Genomic DNA, 22,984 nt, shown 5'->3' on the forward strand with positions numbered 1-22,984 from the left:
ATGAAGTCTCACCATAAACTGTTTCCTTCACTTATCATACCTCCAGATCTATTTTATTTCACACGCTCTTTGTCTTTCCACATCATTCATCATAATTTAGTTGTCTTCTGTGGTCTTTCGGGCGTTCTTGGTGCTGCAGAGCTGACCGCTGCATTCCTTCTTTTTGAAAATGAACCAAATAGTTGATTTGGTCACTTGTAAAGTTTTTGTCATCTCTTTTTCGTTTGGTTCATTTTGGATTTTAAACCTAACGATGGCCTGCTTCACTTGCATCAACGTCTCTCTGGACCTCACATCAAGAATTCCAGTAAACAGCTACCAAATGCAAGTTCTGCTTTTTGTATCAACTCTTTCTATATACTTAATGTATCATGAATTAGCAAAAGAGCAGATTTCACCTGGCCATTAAGCTGTTTCTCAGTCAATTGTCCCATTAAGTTTCAACCTCTGAAAATGGGGACTGTGAATTAAAAACACCTGTAATTCCTAAACTTCAGGCACATCTCGATCGACTAATCTAAAATCCGCTGTGGTGGTGTACAGAGGCAAGATTATAAAATATGTGCTACTGTTCAGATATGAATGGCAAATGATTCTCATATAAATGGTAAATGGTAAATGGCCTGTATTTATATAGCGCTTTACTAGTCCCTAAGGACCCCAAAGCGCTTTACATATCCAGTCATCCACCCATTCACACACACATTCACACACTGGTGATGGTAAGCTACATTGTAGCCACAGCCACCCCATATAGTGCATTTATACTCTACCTGAAAAGTCTACCTGAGCAATCAAAGCACTTTATACAACTTTCCTGGTTCGTACAAGCACTTTGTTGTCTACCTAAGGGTTTTCTCACACGTTCATATTCTCATGTGCGATGACCTATTTCAGCATCTTGCCCCCGGATATTTGGCGTGCAGACTCGACCTGCTCTACCTCCTGAGCTATAACCACCCGATGTCTGCATTTATGTACCCAGTATAAATAAATAAATGACAGCACAGTGGAGAGCATACAGGAAGAGACAGAATGGCGAGGACATACAGCAGAGGGCTGCAGGTCAAAGTCAAATCCGGGCCGCTGCATTCAGCCTTTAGTGACATATGGTTTCCTGCTCACACTGTTAGCTAAACTGGTGCCACTTAAAATTTAAGCCTAAATACATTTTTACAATCTCATGACCTGCACAATGAGGCAAATCCTTTTTTTTCTTCATTTTATCCATTTGTTAAGATCTCATACTCAAAATAATTTATGTAAAAAGGGAAATACAAATTTTACACACATTAAAAAAATGTTTGTGTGAATGAGTTTTTACAGACTGTAGCACAGGCAGATTTTACAGCAGCAAATTTGCCATGAAGTAACAGGTAAGCATTAATTAGGGGTCTGATATGAAAGCATCCAGGTGTGTGAACTATACTATAGACAGAATGAACTAAACTACTACTATTCATCAGAATAGCTGCTGTAAGAAGAATACACTATATTTATTATCCATTTGTGGCACTTTTCCAGCATTTCCAGCATCTTCTTTTGTAAAGAAAGGCCTCTATGGGGTCTTATTTACTGTATCACCTCCTGAAGATATCAGGATGAAACCATAAACAGCTCAGACACGTTCTCACACACTTCCACTGACCCTGCTTAGCACTTCCCAGAACAGATTTTTGTGTGTTTAGACGCTAATGATTATAAACTTGTCATCGGCAATGATTGACCATCTGTGTGTGTGTGTGTGTGTGTCACCGTGGACTCTGATTTACATCAGTACTTCCCTGCTCGCACACACTGTGCACTCCATTATCCCCTAGCAGAGTGTGTGTGTCAGCACTTCAGGTGCCACATTAAGGTGATGTGTTTAATCATCAGTTCAGCCACTGGTCTGCCCTCTTCACACTCAGATGTAACAGTGTGCCTCGAGATGTTTTGGTAGCAGACCAGTCAGCTCGCAGGCGAGGGCCAGGTGTGTGTGTTTGACAGCGTGAGTGCATTGGATGGGAAGTGAGCATTTAAAGGCAAGGATTTGCAGATTTTTAGGGTGTGTATCATCTTCTTCTCGAGTTTATGGTGTTTGCAAAGTTCCAGCGTCAGATGAGAATCTAATCGCAGAGGCGGACAGGTGTGTGTGGCCGCAGGGAACCTTTCGACAGTGCCGCGAACGCTCAGGATGTCTAACTCCACCATCAGCTTCTACGCCCTGTCGCAGTCTTTCAGCTTCTCAGACATCATTGTCATTGCGACCTACTTTCTTCTCAACCTCGCTGTTGGCATCTGGGTAAGAATCGAGAGGCGTGAATGAATTTGTGCCGTTCTACTAATTCAGCTCGTTTTGGATGTTTGTGCAAATCAGTTTGTGTGTCAGTCCTCATGCAGGGTGAGCAGAAACACACTGAGTGGATATTTCTTGGCTGGGAGGGACATGGCCTGGTGGCCGGTGAGTCCATCTGACATTAACTGTGGAAATAAAGCGTGACCTGCAATAAGTTGATTTTAGTTTTCACAGATGGTAAAAGTGATAGATGTAGGCTACACTGACTTTAGGAGATACACAACTTTCTAGGTAGATTTGTTCTGTGAATCAAGCATCAGTAAACAATTGTATGGTTCTTACAGGCACTTAAAAGGGTGGATTTTTTGTGTGTGGGGGTGGGGGGATAGAAAAATGTAGAAATCAATTCTCCTTGTTTTACTAAAATTCAGCCACCCCTTACAGCTAAAACTGTAAGGCCAAGCTGGGTTCTGAACTTAAGAGAGACTTGGTAGACTTATGCTTAACGGAAACTGTTTCTCATTAAGTAAATAACAATGTGATGATAAACACTGACGTTAATGAGGCTACATGAGAAATGAAAGAAGACAAATGCTACAGTTGCAGGTTTAAAAAAAGAAAAGTTTTGAACCCTCTGAGAAGATTTTCCATCATTTTGAGCACAAGCATCAAGTCCACAAACTCTGCATGTAGGTCAGGTGTTTGCAGCAGAGTATTTCTGCAGTAAAACCTCCAGACCTTTTCTTCTGTCTTGCACAGATTGGATCGTCTCTCTTTGCCAGTTCAGAGGGCTCGGGTCTGTTCATCGGTCTGGCGGGGACGGGAGCTGCCGGAGGCATCGCTGTCACCGGCTTTGAATGGAATGTGAGAAACACCGCAGTCAGAGAAACATGCGTGCTCATCAAAACAATACGAGATGCTGTTTTGTTGTATCTGTTAATGGTGATTAAATGCATTGTGGCATGGAATGAAGCAGAACAAGCCTGCTAATCCTTCAACAACTTCTCTCTTTTGTGGTGTGCTGACTAGACAAAAGGGGGGGGGGGGGGGGGGGGCATATGACATTTGCAGCTAAATAAAAATAACATCAGTTGCAATTACCTGCTTTACAACAGAAAGTTTACCTAATATGAACATGGCTGTCTAGACCACAAAAGTTTGTCATTTCAATGTCTTCCTCTCTTCAGCTGTAACAGGCAGCTTACAGCAGGGGGCAGCAGCAGCATAGCTGTCCTATGTGGACGCAGAGCATGCGTCTTAAATAAAGAGACCTGTGAGCTGACTCTGGCGGATTTCTCATTAAACCCCTCTGTTTTCTATCTGACCCCTTCTCCCCAGGCCACCTATGTGTTGCTGGCTCTAGCCTGGGTATTTGTGCCTGTCTACATCTCCTCAGGGGTTGGTCGGCACACACAAACACACACATGCACACACACTCACACAGGTACCCATCTGCTTGTTCAGGCTGGTTCTGCAGGTACATTTTGGTGCCAGGAGGCTTTTCCCCAACAAGGATTCCCCCGCCTTGTAAATTCCCCAGAAGGGTGTTACTGCACAGCACTCACACACACACACACATCTTAGTACTCATTTTATTGTTTGTTGGCACATATATTTAAAAAAATTAAGTCATAAATACAGTTGTGAACGTACTAAACTTCTTCATAGTCGGTATCTTGAATCCATCCAGAGTTTTCTTAAGGAAATAGGTCACTGGACATAACTCGCATTTTTTTCCTCCCCTTTGGGTTATTTATCCAGCCACATCAGGGGTGTCAAACATAAGGTACAGGGACCAGAACCGGTCGGGAAAGATGGCCCACTGGACAGCTTTGGAAAATGTTATGGCGTGCATAGATTTTGACCTGTGAGCTGTGTTCTCATAAGTTTTACAACTTTTCCTACTGATCCCACAACCTTCCACAGAAATGTCTGTTTCTGCAGTAGTTAAAAAAAGACAGTATATGCATTTTTATAATTACAGTCTGGCCAATGAACTACCAGCACCTTTTCTGTAATTTGCACATTTATCACAGTTTCACTGGTCAGACCCACTGCAGATCAAAGTGATCTGTGTGTGGTCAGTGGTATAAATAGACTTTGACCTTATTGATCTACACGTCCTTTTTTTGTACAAGTCACTTAGGGTTTTTTCCCCCCCGCACATCTTGTGATGCAATTTCACAGAAAAGGGAAGCTCGCAGCTGAGAGCAAACATCAGTAGTGTTTACTTCCTGTCACATGCACAAATGTTTTCTCCCAGACAGCTCACACTTTCTTCTACAGACTGATATTGCATTATCACTGAAAAATAATCAAAATGGCAATATGAGACTATCAGGCCATGAAGAAAAATATATAGATTTTGTAGCTTTTGGGATAAATTGTCTCTTAAAGTATGCCTCCTCCGTGTAGCTGTGGCACGCTGAAGATGTTGAACTGTCTTGTGTCCAGATCGTGACCATGCCAGAGTATCTGGGACGTCGCTTTGGAGGAGAGAGGATCAGAACCTACCTGGCTGTCCTCTCGCTGATGTTGTCCATCTTCACAAAGATTTCAGTATGACTATGTGGCACAAACACACCTACATACAACCCCATCTGACTGTACAAGTGTCTCAGATGTGAGTTCATTTGTTTGCCAACATCGCTGACTGGCATGTTTCTCTCACCAGACTGACCTGTACTCTGGAGCCTTGTTTGTTCAGGTGTGTCTTGGGTGGAACCTGTACCTGTCTACCGTCCTCATGCTGGTGGTCACTGCGCTCTACACCATTGCAGGTAGATATGAAAGTGCATTACAATTCGCGTTTTTTTGCTCTTTTAAAGAATTTCAACAATTCTGATGAACGTTAATTCTAATATTTTATTATGCAAACAGAAATCCCAGAGACAAACATATTGCATATTTTGGAACGTAAGACTCGGCACTTGTTTGTTTCTTTGCGCAAATAAAATCTCTGTTTTTCAGGTGGTCTCGCTGCTGTCATTTACACAGACACCCTCCAGACGTTTATCATGCTCGTTGGTGCAATTATCCTAACAGTTACTGGTATGTGCTGTTTCATAAACACAAAGTATTGCAGGGCCAATTTGCAGAATCAATATCAATCAATAATTGTTCAACAGCAGCAATAAATGTGCATCCACAGCTTTCAATAAGATTGGTGGCTACAGCCAGCTGGCCGAGCGGTACAGCAGAGCGATACCAAGTAAAATTATTCCCAACAGTACCTGCCACCTGCCACGGCAGGACGCCATGCACCTGTTCAGAGACGCCGTCACCGGAGACCTTCCCTGGCCCGGGATGACTCTGGGGCTCACCATACTGGCCACATGGTACTGGTGTACCGACCAGGTAAGTCTGGAAGGACGAAATTCAAATACTCAAGGTGTGAGGATCGATCTATATACTGGTATTGGTATCAGATTGATACTTTATTTGTATCTTCTGAGTACAGAATTATTGCTTTTTTTAAGAATTTTTTTTTCACCTTTTTGTGTTGACTGACATTATTCAGGCAGGTGTTTTTGTTCCTCATAGATCCCTTGTGAGTTCCACAAAGAAGCATTTGTGAAATGCCATTGTCGTGTTTGCTGAGGAATTTTACATTCTTTTTGTTGTCTTTTTAGTCTTGGCGGGGCTGTCAAACACTTGTCATGAAGTCACTTCATGCTGTTTCCCAGTTGTGCTCAAAGATCTGCATTCTGAAGCACATTTCTTTTACAAACCTCAGTGTGTTTGGCTCTATTTATCCTTTCTAGCACGCTGACTAATCTCAAGATTGAGGCACTGAAAAGCACGTCTATACTAGGATGCTGCTGTCATGCTTCACTGTTCCCGCACTTCACCATAAGAAAAGCATTAGACAGGCGCTGAGCAGTGGAGACTGCAAGTTTTGTTTCAACGCACTGCCATGACCTCCACGTTTCTGCTGAATAACTAAATTATCAAGGTCTACACACATTGGAAAGGATGTTTCTGATGACAGTTTGGTCTGCCATAGCACAGGGTCTGAATACTTATAATACTAGTTTTTTAAAGAAATCTGAGAACGTGTTTATCTGCTTTAACTGTGGGTCATGGAGGACTTTGAAACTGGACTATGTTTGGAGAGCCACTCCAAGAAGCTGAATTCCATTCTGGTCAATATTAATTTGATCTCTTTATGAGCCACAACACTCCCAGTTTCTTATGCGGCACTTTGGAAACTAGACTTTGTTCCGCTAGTGTCACTGCATCCTCAAACCTCTGCAAAAAGAATAAAGGCTGGGCTCTGCCGTGTTGCCCAGATGCTGATTGCAAGCCAAACCTCAGCTCCAGGCTACAAAAATCCCTTCAGAAAGCAAGAAGCTACAATTATATTTTTCTGCAAACCAGGAAGCAAAAGCAAACATACCTAAAAATACCTCGGAGTGTTCATTCACAGTCATTTACCCTGGAATATTTCCTGATCAGCTGTCTGGGTTGTCAGGCGCTGTATGCTTGAGATAATATCTTTCATTTTTAGTAATGATATGCTTCCTTCAAATATTAAGATGTTTGTACAATACAGTGGCATTTTTAAATGAACTAATGCTTTATGTGAGCTAGTTGAAACAAAACAATGGGACAAATTTAACTGTCTTTTTATTTACAACATTACAACTTATGGTCCCATGTTTTTCACACATGTTCATACATCTGCAAAGGTAATCAGGGAAGTCTGCCAGTGATTTCAAAGCAACACCCTCTCACCATCAGCAACCAGTCCCCATGATATCAACACTAGAGCCTAGAGCCTGCATGTCACAGATACACTGCACGGTGCGTGACATGGGTTGGCTGAAGAGAATCACAGCTGACCAAACACAGTACCATATCTTAAAAAAAAAACAGATCACTCATAAATCAGTTGCAAGAGTGCATGCTATCTTGTTTTGCATGTTGTAAACACAAACACCTGATATGTTATTATCAGAGTTTATTTCCGCACAAACACGTCAGCAAACTTTCTTTTTGGTCAGTCACTCATTTGAAACCACCCAGAGATATCAGAGTAAAGCAGATCTTGTAAGCTTTGCGTCGCAGTTTCCAAACAAAAAGAGGATTAAAAACAAAACAAAAAAACAACACATCCCACAATGAAGCATTAATGTCCTCACGTTCCCTGACCGGCCCACAGATCTACCTGACAGGCTTATTATTCTGAGGTGCTTTCTTCTGCGGTGCTCCTCCTCGTGCTCTTAAGTGTTTAAAAGTGTTAATTTTTGAGAAAGAAACTCCAAGTAATCCCGTCTGGTTGGCTGGTGGCTGTGGTGACGTGTGGGCTTCTTTCTTGTAGCCGGGACTGTGTCGTCTCGGTGACCGCCCGGAGCGGGTCTCTACGCGCAGCTGGGCCGAGTCAGGCTGGAGCATTTGGCCCTGCCAGTAGCGGTAACCTCCTATCACTGGGCCAGCTGCTCGGGTGGGCCGATGATAACTTCCTGGTTTGGCGATAACTACTGTTGGTCCTCTCGCTCTTGCATCACGACCCGGAGATCTAGAGGTCTGAAACAACTAAGCAGAAAGAGCACAGAGAGGGAATTAAAACTCTAAATCCTCCATTATTCTCTAAGGAGTACCTCAGGGGTCAATTCTGGAGCCACTGCTATTCATTATCCATGTTTTTCTCTACTGTTAACAGGAAATGTTACTATTTATTATATTCATTTATATCTTATTACACCATATGTTACCTGATTATGTCTTATGGAAATATTTTTAAGCACCTTTCTGTGTGTTTAGGTTATCGTACAAAGGTCCCTATCTGCTAAGAACATGAGTCATGTGAAAGGAGCCTCCATCTTTGCCGCCTATCTAAAGATGTTGCCCTTTATCTTCATCGTCCTCCCTGGCATGATCAGTCGAGCTCTCTACCCCGGTGAGTGTACACGAGCGTGGGTGCTCAGTCGCTCATGCGCACAGACACGCAAATACCTTTTAAATTGGAGGGGAAAAATATGTCATGTAAGCATGTACCGCAAGCAGGTAGGGACTTGCTTTTGGTACCACTGATGAGACACACCTATTTTGACGTGGGTTACATAAATGTGTGCTTTTCCAGTAAGTGCTGCATACTTTTGGACAGCAATCACAATTTCTGGGAATTTCAGCAGTGGTTTTGTCAGTGATTACTCATTACGCATTAAAAACGTTTAAAAGATTAAGCATTGTGTCATCTAGGGTAGAAACTTCCCTAATGGATTAAGCTGTTTTGTCTTTTCTTTTTCTTTTTTTAATTGAATGATTACGCGACTCATCAATATAGCCTGACACTGACATCTTTGTAAAAGAAGATATTCAATATAGATTATGCAGTAAAACAGTGTGTTCTTGTTTTTAAAAAGCTTAAAAATGTCACTTAAACTCTTGGCAACACTTTATAGAAACACAAATACATTTACTTACTGTTAAAAAATGAAAAGATAATAATTCATGTTTATTGTAAAGTGGTAAATTATGTTTATAAGGCTTCATTTTAAGTGGTAATAAATATTGAAAAGTGAAGCTATAAACATTATATGGATATCTGTCACAAAGCAGTTTGTATTGCTTGCTTTAAACCGTGCCTAAACAGGCGTGCGGGTTGGCAACAGAGTAAATCACAAGACCGGAGAGGAGAGAAGTGCACGTCCTGTTTCACTCACGGCTTAGTTTTGTTTTCATTGGCTGTTTGGTTTTCTTTTGGCACTAAGATCTACTTAAAAAATGAGATTTAAAAAAATAAAAGTTTGAGTCAAAATACACTCCTCTCTGAAAGACTACACCACAGGGTAACTGAGGTTTTAAACTGTGACTTCGAGAGGTTCTTCCTGAGCTTTCATATGTGACGAATGTGAAGTGAGTCCAGCAACAACACCTTGTGTGTACATCTGACAAAATGTGACTTGACACTATGAAAATGAGTAATGAACCTTCTATTACAAACTCACTAAAGCTTCATACTACTTGGTAATCATGAACAAATAGAACTTTTTTTTATATATACTGATGCATGGTTCGGGTGAAAGAGAGGGTCAGAAGGTCAGCGACTCGATCCCTGACTCCTCATGCTTGTATGCATTCTTGGGCAAGATAGTGAACCCCAAATGACCTCTAATGCATCCTTCTGTGTGTGTGTGTGTGTGTGTGTGTGTGTGTGCGTGCATTGATAAAGTGCTGTATGGATGTGTGTGTGTGATTTCCCATTTTTTGATTATTTTAGCATCACTCGAGCAGTAATACCGAGTGCTCACCTGTCCTATGTGCCTGTGTGGGGAGAGGTGCTCCTGTCTGCGCAGCTGCTGTGATTGGCAGATGAGAGCAGCACTGTCCTCTGATTGGTTGGGCTCTCGCAAGTCCAGCATGCTCTGTGAGAAGCGGGCCATCATGTTGAAACCGTCTCCTTGGCGTTGTCCTCGGCCGGACCCTGTTGTCACTCCATTGGTTAGCTGGTTATTGGGCTCTGGCTGCGCGCAATCGTAAAACTCCTCATCCGATGCTGTGGAGTTACTCGAGGGTTCGTCATTGACCGCTCGGTCGCAGTTGACCTTGGTGCTGTCTTGGCTGTCATTATCGTTGCTCCCAGAGTCCTGGTCATTGTCCTTTGACGTTAAGCGGCCACGTATCAGGGTCACCTCTTTCTGGGGTCTCTTTTTCTTAAATGAGCCTTCTAGACTCTCCAGCTGGTCCATTTTTACCAGAGTGACCTGCGCTTCACCAGGTTTCTCTGAGGAGGCAGGTTCTATGAGCAGCTGCAGGGTGCGGCGTTTAGGAACAGGAGGTGCTACAGGTTGTGTCTGTGGAGGTTCTGCAGCATTTTCTGTTGGCTGTGAATCAGCAGTAACACTAGGTGGTGAAGTGGAAGTCTGTGCAGCTGGTGTGTGTGCATCCTGTGCTGGGGGTGTGTTGGGCTGTTTAGGGGAATCAGTTTGGTCTGTGTTGGGAGCTGCGGGGGATGGGAGCTGTTTGTTAGTTGGACTCACAGGAGTCGAAGGCTTCAGGCTTGTATTTGCAGAGGGGGTGTCAGCTGATCCTGCAGCTTTTGCAGGATGTGAAGCAGGCTGCTCAGTCTGTGCTGGCTGTGAAAATGGTGAGCTGAAGCGTATAGCCTGACTAACCTCAAACCTCTCCGACCTCTGCAAGTGAACCTGATTGGCCCGCTTATCATCCCTGATGTTGATAAAGCCAATCACGTCACTTGGTGGGTCTGGCTCAGGCCAGGTGGGCAGGTACGGAATCAGGTATGCTTTCTCCAGATTGGCTAATCCTGGATGTATGGGTGGCTCTTCAATAACGCCCTTCAGCCGTGCTTTCATCATCTTTAGCCCAGTGGGATTCTGGGAGTTTGAGTTCTTGTTGCTGGAGTTCTGGTCAGATGAAGTGGGACTTATGTGGGTCCCCGTGGTGACAAGAGCGTATTTGGGGTTGATGAGCTTCCTGGCAACAGAAGCCGGCACAGGTGCAGGAGCCGCCTGAGGGAGAGGGTCAGGTACCGGCTCGTCTGTCATAGGAACCTTGTTGAGTGACACGCCTCTGGACGTGAGGTAAAGCTCCCGAAACTGGAGGTCAAAGGTCTCCACTGCCTGTCCTGTGATCACAGTGATGAGGTTACGGTCCAAACGAGACGAGGACCAGGTAAAACTGGAAAAACACAGAAATGGAGAGAAGTCTCAGAAGGGACTTCAATGTTTTCTTTGCACATTTTTTTTCCTACCAGCTCTATTCCGGTCCTGTTTATCACATCTAAACTCCTTCTTCCAAGTCACAGCTCCCACTGAGAAAACAGAAATCTGAGATTATAATAGTTTAATCATTATAACACGCTTTTGTACTCTGATGTAATGCACCACATTTTGGTCTTTGATCACAGTGCATAAGTACTCCTCCTCAAATTCCTTCTAACAGATCCAGTCTCACATTACACCGACATTTCAGTAAAGAAGCAACTATAAATGACAGTAAACGGTAAGGATAACACACCTAATTTTCAAAATTTGCTTTGGCCGCTAACAAAACCGTATTGTGACTGTTATGACATGTAACTGCTGGCTCCAAAGCAAAACAAGCAGAGCAATGGACTTTAATATACTTCCCTTACACTCCGTCAACATCTTTAGCCTGACACTGAGTCTGCATTTACTCTGTAATTTCAGCTGGGGAGGGGAATCAATTTTCCCCAACAAATCAGTCTGAATCAAACTATTTTAAGCCAACACTGATCCGCTTGTTTCTCAAAACACAATTCACTAGCCATGCCTCACAATGCATAACAACAAGCTGACAGTAAAAAAAACCCCATTCGATTCATGTCACACTTCCAGAGGAATCAGGCACCTGGATCAAGTGGATTCAGAGGTCAGGACCCTGACAGGTGAGAAACCACGATAACCATCAATAATGAGAAAAGCTGGGGTACAGTGGCTTTAAGCAGTTGTCCACATTGATGCTACGCTTTTTGTGTTATCTTAGCAAACACAGAACAGCAATCACTCTCCGTGTAGCTCTGTTTAGCTCTTCACCACAAATGGTGGTCAAAGGCTCCAGCATGTTCACCAGTTAGTTACTAGCTCTGTGTGTCTTGTATGGAATGCATGTGTATGACTGATTTATTAAGGCCATTTCCTGCAAGCAGCTGCATGCTGCAGCAGGAAGGACTGGGTAAGACTAAACCAGACCAGTAAACCTGCAGGTCAGAAAACCAAAACAGCGAGCTGAAAGGCTCTAAAGCCCTCCACAGAGGTCATGGGAAATGCACGGATGCCTGTTTATTTTTGAGTGGAAAAGGTCATGCAATTAACGGCTAATTTAAAATATGTAATTGTGCAGATTTAGAGACACAAATGAACGCTGCTCACCTGTAGGAGCCAGAGATGGCTCTGTCTCCATCTACCAGAAGAAACTTCTGGCTCAGAGATCCACGCACCTTCTGTGCCGATCGCGTAAAGAACTCCACGCCTCCACAACAGCGTACGCGCAGGTTCTGCACATGCACACATACATAAAGGGTTAGTGCTTGGTAACCAAAGCCTCTAGAGGGTTTAGTGCTGATGGATGGAAAGGTTTCAGTGAACAAAGGGCAAAATAGAGGAAACAAGAGAATGGAGAGGCAGAAGAGAATGCGTTTCCTTGTTACTCAAGAGCCGGTGCTCAGCTTTAATACCTCCATAGTCTCCCACTGGGTGCCTCTACAGGTTAGAGCATAGACTTTCTATCTACGTACGTGCATGCCTGTTTGACACACCCTGTGGTGTTTGTGTTCGGCTCTGTGATAAGGGTGTGGTTGACAGGCTGAGCGTTACCTCGTAAGTAAACGCTGTGTGTGAAATCTCACAGGGGACATTAACAACGGGAGTGATGGCGCTCACAATAACGGAAGAGATGTCAGATAAAAAAGAGACTGGCAATGCGGTAAATGCCGTGAGGAAGGAATAAGGAGAAGCGAAAGGAAAACATGTTACAGAAAGTAAAAAGTCTGTGTGGTTTTATTGCCTGCAGCATAGACAGGAATTTAACTGCCGTCGTTCTGGCCTCCAGTCCAAAAAAAATCCCCCGTGAAACTCTTAAGTATTTTCTGTTACTGCCTAGACCAGTTCAACTCAACTTAAGAGAGCCAGAGAATAACAAAGAAAACCAAGCTATTGCAAACTAGCTGCAGCATGCACCTCACAAATACCCGCAGGCACAAACCTGGCAACCTACATCAATCATGGGCCGCCCAAAAATGTTCCTTTGTATAGTGACAATATAATTTCAAAAAGGTGTCTTTAATAACAGATGTTTTTTCCAATCCTCCCCCTCCCCATTACTGTATACTTATTGGGCGTACCCTTCTTTATAACTAGCCCAGCAAAACATCATCCATGCGTGCATCCATGTGACTGGCAATACAAACCTTTAGGTGTCCACGGTGCATATCAGCTCTGCCACACATGGAAAGAAAGCAGGGCACCGCAGCCATGTCGATGATTATGTACACAGGAATCTTGCGTTTGTAGGCCGCATCCATCAGGTCTCGAAAGATATCCACATCTGTAAACACATCCATCACCACAGCTATCACCTAAAAAAAAACAAAAAAAAAAACAGCACACATACACATAGAGGAAAACCACAAATGTTAGTTTTAGTGCTTCCTGGTCTCTGAGGGTGGGTTCTATTTCAGCTGCTTTTATCAGCGATATTCAATCCCCAAAGGAAGCTGGGAACACAAGAAATTTGAGCATAATATTCCTGTAGTTTAGAGCCTGTTAGGAACAGAGGCTGTTTTTTGGCAGAGAGGTGATAAAATGTGGGTGGACAGTATGTGCTGCGCAACGCTGCAACAGTAGAGACAGGCGGCTCTCTTTATGTGATCCAGCTTAAAGATTACGTTTAAAGCAGCAGCATTAGGTAGACTTTGGAAAATGATGATAAGTCTTGAAATTTTTCATGTTTTTTGTATTACGTTTATTGTGAAAATACATGTGCATTGAAAACCAGCCTTTCTCTTTGACACTAAGTCTGATTCATTTAAGCCTCAATGTTTCTTTTGTCGCTCAGGTGCAAAGCTGGACTACTGCATGAACATGTACCAGCATTTATGGATGTGACAGGAAGACTGCTGGCATGTGACAAATTCAGTGATGTCAGGGCATTTTCCCCCCCCCCCCACTTTTTTCTGTTCTCGTGTCAAGACAGGACTTGTTTTATTTAAACTATAATGAAGGGAAGCGGGTTTCTGAGACGGGTCTGTGGCAAATTATGAAATGAAGACAGAAAGGTGAACTGAACTTGGAACATGTCCAAAAAAGTCAGGCTAACATAATGTGCTGTGCTCTGCATCATAGGTGGCAACAGACAAATATTAATAACAAGATAAAACGATCATGCAAACAGCAACAGCCAACAAATAAATAGATTGATAGAAGAGTTATTGTCATTAACAATTAATCTTAATTGCCAAAGTGTTTTTCAGATGAGGCACAACAGTAATTTCCTGTCAGACCACTAACTGATTACTCGCCTAATCATTTTAACGCCAAGCAAAATCATTTTTATTAAGTGCACAAAGTGATTTTTCTTCTTTGCTTTAATGTGATGGTGAAGCATTGTTTTGAAACTTGCGGGTTTGTGGCAGTGAACTTCTTTATACATTCACTGACTGGAGAAATATTGAAAACAATTATTCACTGTGGTGCATTCACTGACAGCACAGAAAATGCACTCCAGTTTTTGATGAGTTGTTAATGCGGTTTCCTGTTGCTGCGTTGACTCAGTGCTGTGGTGCGTTTCAGGTCTCTGTATTATGCTGCTCGCCATGAATTTGTACTCAGCTAAGATGTGTTTTGTCCCCCACATTTTGGCTACATGAATGGAGGAGTCAAATAAAAACACCTTGCGATAAAAATCCAAGCATCAAATCGCGAATATTAACATAATTCAACATAAAGAGGTGAAAAAACAATAAGCTAACTGGTTAATTCTCGTCACTGTGAAGCGTTTCTGTTTTGGTGGAGAACCTCTAAACTCCATCTTCTTCTCTGCCTACCTTCTGGGCTGACGCAATGCTCTTCCGCACCACTTCCTTGATGTGCGTGTGCCCCTCGGTTGGAGGCTGTGTGTGCACGGTCACGCGCGTGACCCCTCGGTATGAGATGGCCTCGGGCCAGCCTAGGTCCAGCTCTGCCACGGAGCCCTCAGACCGGTCCGGCCAGTACTCGAGAGACACCTCATCGTCTCCGGTCTCTTCCCAGGGCCCCGGAGTTGTGTTTCCTGGCCCTGGCGTCCCGGGTTTCTGGAGATGCTCGTAGCCGGGCCTGTATGCTTCCGCCGTGTGTACAATCCGCTCCAACTCCGGTTCCGAGAGGAACTCCCGGACGCCATGCTTGCTGATGTATTCCGTGAACGCATCGCGGCCCTCGACGATGAGTGCCTCGAGGGCCAGCCGTTGGTCCTCGCTGTAGAAAAACTCCGGTTTGCTCTCGCTCACGCGCCAGTTGACGTGGTGATCGTCTAGACACTGGACCTGAGATAGCGCCATGACCCCCAGTAAACCCGCCGGTCAGTAAATAGTTAAACACTGAAACCACTCTGACCCACTTTCCACTCGTCCGTCCGGGGGTTCAAACATGGAAGAAGTGCGATCTGTCATTACGGTCCATTTCGGGTCCGCGTGACCGGGGACAAACCAGACCAGTGGCAGATATTTTCATCTGAGGCAAATAAACCGCTATCAGTTCCTCAACCCGGGCAGGCTCCAGCTCAGCCCTGCTCTCGGGTTACAGATATCTCTCTCTCTCAGGTGTGGTTGGAACAAAGCCCCCCTCCTCCACGCCCAGCGCCACGCCTTACACCTGACAGGAGCCGGAAAACTGCGGAAAGCTGCGGCCCGGCTCGGCTGCTTCTCCAGCCTCGGGGCCCGGCAGACACGGAGAGAGACGAGCAGCTGTCTGGGTGGATGAGTGTGTGTCTGCCAGTGAGTCAGTCTAAAGCGGAACAGGCAGTCGACACAAAGAAAGAAGTCATTAGTCCTTCGGTAAAACTTTTAAACTGTGTGTGACTCAGTCTGACTGAGGCGCTGACGACTCACTTTTCCACTTTTTCTTTTTTTTTTGTTGTGTCGGAGCGCGAGCCTGAAGCCAGAGGTGTACAGATGTTCAAAGAAAGGAAACTTCCCGGAAAGAACACAAAGCAGTCTTCGCTAACGTGGCGGTACCGAGCCTCTTTACTTTAAAGTGTCGCTGCAGTCACACGAAGTTCGTCCAGGTCCAGCAGACTGTGTGGCGGAGCCGCCGGCGAGTGTCTGACCCTGGAATCCGGCAACGGAAGCTCGGTGTCCGGGGGCAGAGAGGCGGAGTGTCCGGTAGTTGGTTAGGAAAGAGAGGCATTAAACTCCACCCTCCTGCCAGCACACAGGGGGAAATCTTGTTCTTCACCCCAAATTAGAACCCTTACGAAAGCCCGTGGAGCTAACCCAAGAGGCTATAACAAGTTATACAATATATGATTTTATTATTTGTGTATATATATATATATATATATATATATATATATATATATAAAACGTGACTACTCTGTTTAAGCTTATACTTTCACTATTCATTCATTTAAATGAACCTAAAAGTTAATAGTTATTCTACTGTTATATCAGTGCAGGCTTTTTCCCCGGTTTCCTGTGATTGCTGCTTATCCACGGGTCTCTGAAAGGTAACGCTGAAAAACAATAGCTTTATCAGGGTTAATATATAACATTAGCCAGATAGAGAATCAAATAGGTCACCCTTTTTGCGCTTTTTAACATGTAGCAGACTTGTGAAAATGAAATGTGTCTCAGGTCTCCTGGATGTTTCAGCTGAGCTGTGGGTGGTGATTTGGGAAAAATTATTGAGTAGCTTTGATGAAAGACTCCAGTCTTACTGGAGCCAATGAAGCTGGAGCGTGTGTAGCTATGTAGTGTGTGATTATGTATATACATGTTAAAGTTTGTGGCTTTAATATATTCCTTTCCTCATTCTCGTCTCACAAGGCTACACAACAAGTATCCAACATTTGGTCATGATGCCTCTGAGCCAACTCAGCTGTTTGTGCAAACACTTTTCCCACAGATGGTGTTTCCTAGTTCCTAGCTGCACAATGGATGGTAACTCGAAAAGGATTTTATTTTTTTTTACTGAACAGGCAATACATTTGAACCCATCTAGCTCAGACTGACCCTTTGAAGTACCTGGAAAGAGTCATTCCAGGAAAACTCAATCAATGCCGTCCACCTGACCCAGAATCAGTTGTTTGTTAGATTTCTTTTAACAATAACAAATTGTCCATATTTAATAATGCCATGCCAAGTGTAACCTTCTGTTTAACTTTATAAGTATAAATACAGGAGCTAGACACATGAAACTTTCACGGCTGAAAACTACGTTTAAATTCTGTTTTAAAAAATCGATTTTACATTGACCTCAAATGCCACAGTCTGAAGCCATGATCTAATTTTTCTATAAACAGGTTTGAGCGTGAACATCATGGGACGCAGTTTTAATAGAGAAACTCCACCAGTTTAACATCAGTGACATAAGTTGACAGAAACCTTATTTGTGCATGGATGTTGTATCTTTTTTCTGATAGTTCACTGGAGAAAACTTTTAAAAAGTCCAAGGGTCATATCAACACATGGAACAAAGTATTGGTTTTATCTACAGTTTGACCCCAGCCACATCTTCTACTCATGATTTCTACTAAATAACTTTGTCATTTATTAAGTTAAATTGGTTTATGGCTATGAAATGAAGAAACAACATTCACATGCTCCATGTACAGGAGCTTGGCCACATTACACTGATCAAACGGCTTTAGACCCAGATTTTGACAGTGCCCTGGATCACAGAGGGTCTCAGGATCAGTGCATGCTATGAGAATGAGACAGCTGGATGGGCAATGCATCAACCACAAGGGTCACAGCGATTAGATGTGTCCGCTCTAAACTTCGGTAAGGTGAGTAAAGGGACATGCCATCTTATGTCACAAAGAAATTTGTCATCAGCTAAACAGGTAACGAAGCAGCAAATTGCAAAGCAAACCAGTGGTGTTCAGGGTGGTTAAAGAGGTAGAGCAGTGGATACTAGCTGGCTACTCCAGTGTGACTGTGAATGAGGGTTGTAGGTAGTTGGAACAGACACATTTGAATGCTTTCACATGGAACAACCCTGAATCTGCCCTTTAGTACCTTTCGTGGGACTTAAAGGGAACAAACTTGAATTCTGGATGAGAGGAAAAGTCACCTTCCACTCATGCACACAACTTTTGACTATGCCTCCATGTTTCAGACTCTGTAGGCTGTGTGGATCCAGAGGAGTGTGTGCGAGTGTGTGGAGCTGAGGTTGGATGCTCCAACATTGCTTTCCCCAAACTGGTCATTGAACTCATGCCAAGCGGTGAGAATGTGTTTTTTTTCCCAAGCAGCCACACAACACTTTTCAGGTGTTTTCACCTGCATCTGAGTGTCTGCGTATGCATTTTTGCAGGCCTGCGGGGACTTATGATAGCTGTGATGATGGCCGCTCTGATGTCTTCGCTGACGTCCATCTTCAACAGCAGCTCCACGCTCTTTACCATGGACATCTGGAAGAAGCACCGGCCACGAGCCTCTGAGAGAGAGCTGCTGCTGGTTGGCAGGTGTGGCACTCATGTGTGAATGAGCTGGAGGTTGATTCATAAAGAAAAGAGACGCGCTGACACAGTTTGCCTTTGCCCCAGGATTGTGACCGTGATTTTGGTGGTGGTGAGCGTGGTCTGGATCCCCATCCTCCAGTCAGCCAACAGCGGGCAGCTGTACGTCTACATCCAGTCGGTGACGAGCTACCTCGCTCCACCCGTCACTGCTGTTTTCACTCTGGCCATCTTCTGGAAGAGGACCAATGAGCAGGTAGCACACTGACAATCAATATAATAAAGTTACAGCTGCAACTCGAAATTACTATTTTGTCTTTCATTCATGATTTTTCTGTGACATGATGAAAATAGCAAAAATCACAGCGGTTCAATTACATCATGATGTAGTTAAAAAAAGCTATTTTATTCCAAACACACTTACAACACAGAAAGAAAAGACATCTGTAAGTTGTTGTTACACACTGAAGGAAGCTTAACCCTCCATCCCGGATACCTGCCCTCAGAACATTCTGGACTTTTGAGGTTTTCCCCTGTTTGCTCTGTTTGTCCTTTCACTTACACCGTAACGGCTGCATAGTTTTATTAGCCTCAAATGGGATCAAGCTGTGTGCAGCTCTCTCACACACACACATGCGCACAGAGTGCTTGGTGTGGTGTCCCTTGTGTGTGAGCTCAAAGCTGTGTGTATCAGTAATTCACTTCATGAAGTGTATTGTTTATTGCTTCCTCTAGAGGAGCCGGAGTTCTCACTTTAAACAATAAAAGTCATTGGTGATCTTTGATAACAGACTGTGAGCGACAGAGGCCTGCTGTGACTGTCACAATTAAAACCTGCAGAATGAAGTGCAGAGGAGATGAGAAGGAAAGCGATATTGGGTTAAATCTGATATCATACGTGTTCAAGCGTCGATCGCCAGCAAGTAAAGACCAGTCCTCTGGATATTCACGATCCCTGTTTTAATAGAGCACGTCCTGGGTGTGTCTGCTCTCGCTGCTGGCACGTTGTCCACAGACTGAAAGAAAGAGCATTTTCTCAGGTTTTTCTAATGAACAGGATTTCCCTTCCCTCTTACTGTGAATACTACTTCCCCTCCAGCTCAGTTAAGCTGCACAGAATCTACTTTAGAGGATTTTTATTATTTTGTGTTTGCAGTGAAATCGCCTGGGGTTACAACATAAGCTGGCAATCACCAAGCAAACACACATTTGGTGATTTGCAGGTCAAAGGACATCTCTGTTACGTAAAAGAAAATCTTATCCACGTCGGCTCACTTCGTTGGCCAAGGCTCAAATATCTCAATAGCTTCTTTAAGTTTTCCTCTGGCATCATAATCAGGCAAAACATGGATTAGAAGAGCACTTTAGGTTAGTCGCCAGCATTGATTTAGGCTCTTCAGTTTTGTTTGCTACTAACATTACACTACAGTGATAATAAATACTGTTGGCCATCAGTGCTACCCCTCAAACTAATAGCAGGTGCGCCAATTTGAAAATCCTAGGTGAAAATCCTTCTTGAAATATCCCATACGTCACCTTGTTCTCAAGTTATTGCATACACGAACTTGTGTGTCCACACCACCCGCCTGCCCACCCAACACTCCCAGTAGGGTGAGGACCATTCCAGATTGGCCTTTTTTTAGCCAAAGGGTAAAAATGTGGCAGAAAAAGTTTGTTAAATGACCTCAGTCTCTGAAACATTTAATCCCAAAAGTGAGCCTATTAATAAACTGTAGAGATAAAAGTACTTGGCCACCTGAAGGAGCTGCTCAGACATGGAAACTCATGCCATGAAGCATGAATCCTTAGACCAAACCAGTGTTTGTAAAGGCAGACTGCCTTTACAAACACTGTGGCAATGGGACTCAAAACACCTGAATTCAAGGATTAAGAGGCGTGTCCCAATACTTTTGTCCATATAGTGTCTCATATGGTGTCTCTGTTTCTTTTCTATGTTACCATTTCACTTTAGACCTATTAAAAGGTTGTTATAAAAGGTGAACTACATGGTTACACAAAAGCTGTGAGCTTTGTATGTTTGGATAAACACAATAAAAATATAAATGATATTGAATCACGGGGTCAAAGGACACACATTACAGCACGGGATGAGTCACACGCTGAGCAGCATGACACTGTAGATTGCAAACAATCGAAAGTGTTTGCACAGGAACACAATGTGTGTTGTGTTCAAAGCTGGGCAGTGAATTAAGCTCATAAAAATGTCAGCTAACCTTGTAATTACTAACACAATATCTGGATCCTAGTTAGTATCTGTGCATGTTACATTATAGGAACTGTACATGTGAGGTATGTCTAAAAAATAAGAACAGGTGGAATGAAAATAAAGGAAAAATAAGATCAGATATGTTCTCTGTGTGTGGCTACAAGGCAGTTATTTTCAAACTGCACAGATCACATTCTTCACTGAAGGCTGAAGGAGTCGGAGAGTGATCTGTGCCTCTCTGCGTGTTTGTGTGTATTAACAGTAAGTGAGAAGTGAGTGATGTGACGATGACAAATTATATCTCTGGGAAAGTGATGACATTAGCTGAACGCACCCATGTGTGGTTCACAGTTGCCTCGGGAATGAGACACATGCTTCCTGTCCAATTAAATTCAGCTACTCGGCTCAGAAAGGCATGTAATCCAATCTAGGTGTATTTGTGTGATTTTTAGGGCGCCTTCTGGGGTCTGATGGTGGGTTTGGTGGTCGGCGTGTGCAGGATGGTGCTGGAGTTTGCCTTCCCTCCTTCCAGATGTGGCGTTGAGGATTCGGCACCTGCGGTGCTACGTGGTGTCCACTACCTCCACTTCGCCATTCTGCTCTGTGGGCTCACGGCAATTGTGGTTGCCGTTGTATCACTGCTTACACCACCGCCCACTCACGAACAGGTGTGCACAAATGGATACAATAAATAACACGACTATGAGGGAAGTAAGCTTAATCAAGTATGGTCTGTGTCTGGTGGGGAAAACACTCTGTCACTACAGAGAATTAAACAGATTTGCACTCATCTATAACATAGAGTCTGCACTGGGGTTGCTTTAGGAAGGGCGTCCGCTGTTATACTCAGCCAAAACAAACAGGCAGAGCATGCTGTGATGATCTCTCATAAAAAGGGGGCAATTGAAAGCAGCTTTTATCTCTAGCATCAGATAATCATGCCTATCTGCATCGTCCCTTGTTTACAGCTTGTGATAGCACGTTATACGCACATGCAATAAAGATCTTATACATTTTTGCAAAAAATAGCAAGTGGGGGTAACTTTTGAAATGTTAAAGTCAGGGTGTTGTCAGGGTCACCTCATGTCAAAATGGCAGTAGAGTTTTACCTGGTTGATAGTGAATAAATGAAACTTTCTTGGTTTTGCTTCTTCGATTTTTCCCAGGTATGTAACCTGACCTGGTGGACAATAACTGAAGAGCCAAAAAGAGACATTCCTCTGCAAAAAGTGTCCTCCATCAGCCACCGTAGCTCCCAGGGTAAGTTTGTCAGCAGTCACGGGGAATAACCAGCTATCATGTGAAAAACAAGTCATTCTCACACACACACACTGCTCCTGTTTTTGAGTAACTTACTGTGTCCGCTCTGTGTGTGTGTGTGTGTTGCAGACTCTGAACCAACACGGCGGGTGACGACATGTGGTCAGAGGGCAGGACTGTGTATCTCAGCAGTACGGAGATCAGAGGAGACTCCAGCTCCCAGAGTCCCCAGCATTCGAGAGAGCGTGTTGTGGTCGAGGTTCTGCTGTTTCAACGCTCTCCTGCTGGTCAGCATTAACATTTTTCTCTATGCATACTTTGCCTGAGGTGAGGTCAGATTTAACATCTGGCCTCAGCTGAACTGTAGTCCCTCCAACACGAGCTGGAAAGTGATCCCTCTAGATCCAAGAATGTGAAGAAACAAACAGGTTTTTGCTCAGATTTCACTCGAATCATTAAGACATCGACTGACAGTGTAAAGCCGGTAGATGCCGGTGGACAGCACAGCACACATATCTATTAAAACAGTTACATTTAGATAATAATGGAAATAAAATGTTGAAGTGTGTGGATTATAACAAACCAACAATAAATAAAAGGACATCAAATATCACCTTTAATTTAAAGCTTCACAATATGCAGTGAGAGCACATCAGTGTGGTTCAGGCTCTGCATGTGACATAATATTGTTGCCTAGAAACGACATGCTCAGTGTTGATTATTTAGTTATGTTTAGAGCTTTGTGTGAATGTTTGCACTAAATGTTCTTTTGATTTAAAATTTTATTTACATGATTTATGAATTTTAATCAGAACTTCTCACACATGACCTAAAGCTGTTATATTGAAGTCTTTACCAATGGAAGCAATGGAACAGTGAGTGTAGCTCCAAATGCATCCCAATGAGAAATTTCATGTTCATTTTATCAGTAGTAATATTTCCATGTGGTCCTGTAATCTTTTTTTCCAGGTGATATCAAAACTGAACTGAATGATGTGTGCATAAAAAGATAAAAAAACGGAAGTTTGTGTCCAGACTCTTTATTCGGCTTCTGTGTAGTTTATGTACAATAAGCA

General features: G+C 43.4%; 2 protein-coding genes across 2 annotated transcripts; one reads left to right on the forward strand and one right to left on the reverse strand.

Moving 5' to 3' along the window:
* Positions 1-1,927: 1,927 nt before the first annotated feature.
* slc5a10 (solute carrier family 5 member 10) lies at positions 1,928-22,922 on the forward strand. The gene is made up of 15 exons (XM_082537656.1): positions 1,928-2,284; positions 2,372-2,443; positions 3,038-3,142; positions 3,617-3,676; positions 4,733-4,837; positions 4,953-5,058; positions 5,249-5,329; positions 5,430-5,635; positions 8,045-8,180; positions 18,079-18,186; positions 18,277-18,427; positions 18,509-18,677; positions 21,101-21,316; positions 21,815-21,908; positions 22,038-22,922. The coding sequence occupies exons 1-15, from the start codon at positions 2,177-2,179 to the stop codon at positions 22,232-22,234; spliced, it is 1,914 nt and encodes a 637-aa protein (XP_082393782.1). The 5' UTR covers positions 1,928-2,176; the 3' UTR covers positions 22,235-22,922.
* fam83gb (family with sequence similarity 83 member Gb) lies at positions 6,891-16,237 on the reverse strand. The gene is made up of 6 exons (XM_082537652.1): positions 15,849-16,237; positions 14,808-15,744; positions 13,173-13,340; positions 12,136-12,260; positions 9,535-10,921; positions 6,891-7,816 (listed from the first exon to the last, which is right to left on the reverse strand). The coding sequence occupies exons 2-6, from the start codon at positions 15,297-15,299 to the stop codon at positions 7,445-7,447; spliced, it is 2,544 nt and encodes an 847-aa protein (XP_082393778.1). The 5' UTR covers positions 15,300-15,744; positions 15,849-16,237; the 3' UTR covers positions 6,891-7,444.
* Positions 22,923-22,984: the final 62 nt, after the last annotated feature.

Source organism: Aulonocara stuartgranti (assembly GCF_965226115.1).
Source record: "Aulonocara stuartgranti genome assembly, chromosome: 6".
Classification (NCBI taxonomy): domain Eukaryota; kingdom Metazoa; phylum Chordata; class Actinopteri; order Cichliformes; family Cichlidae; genus Aulonocara; species Aulonocara stuartgranti.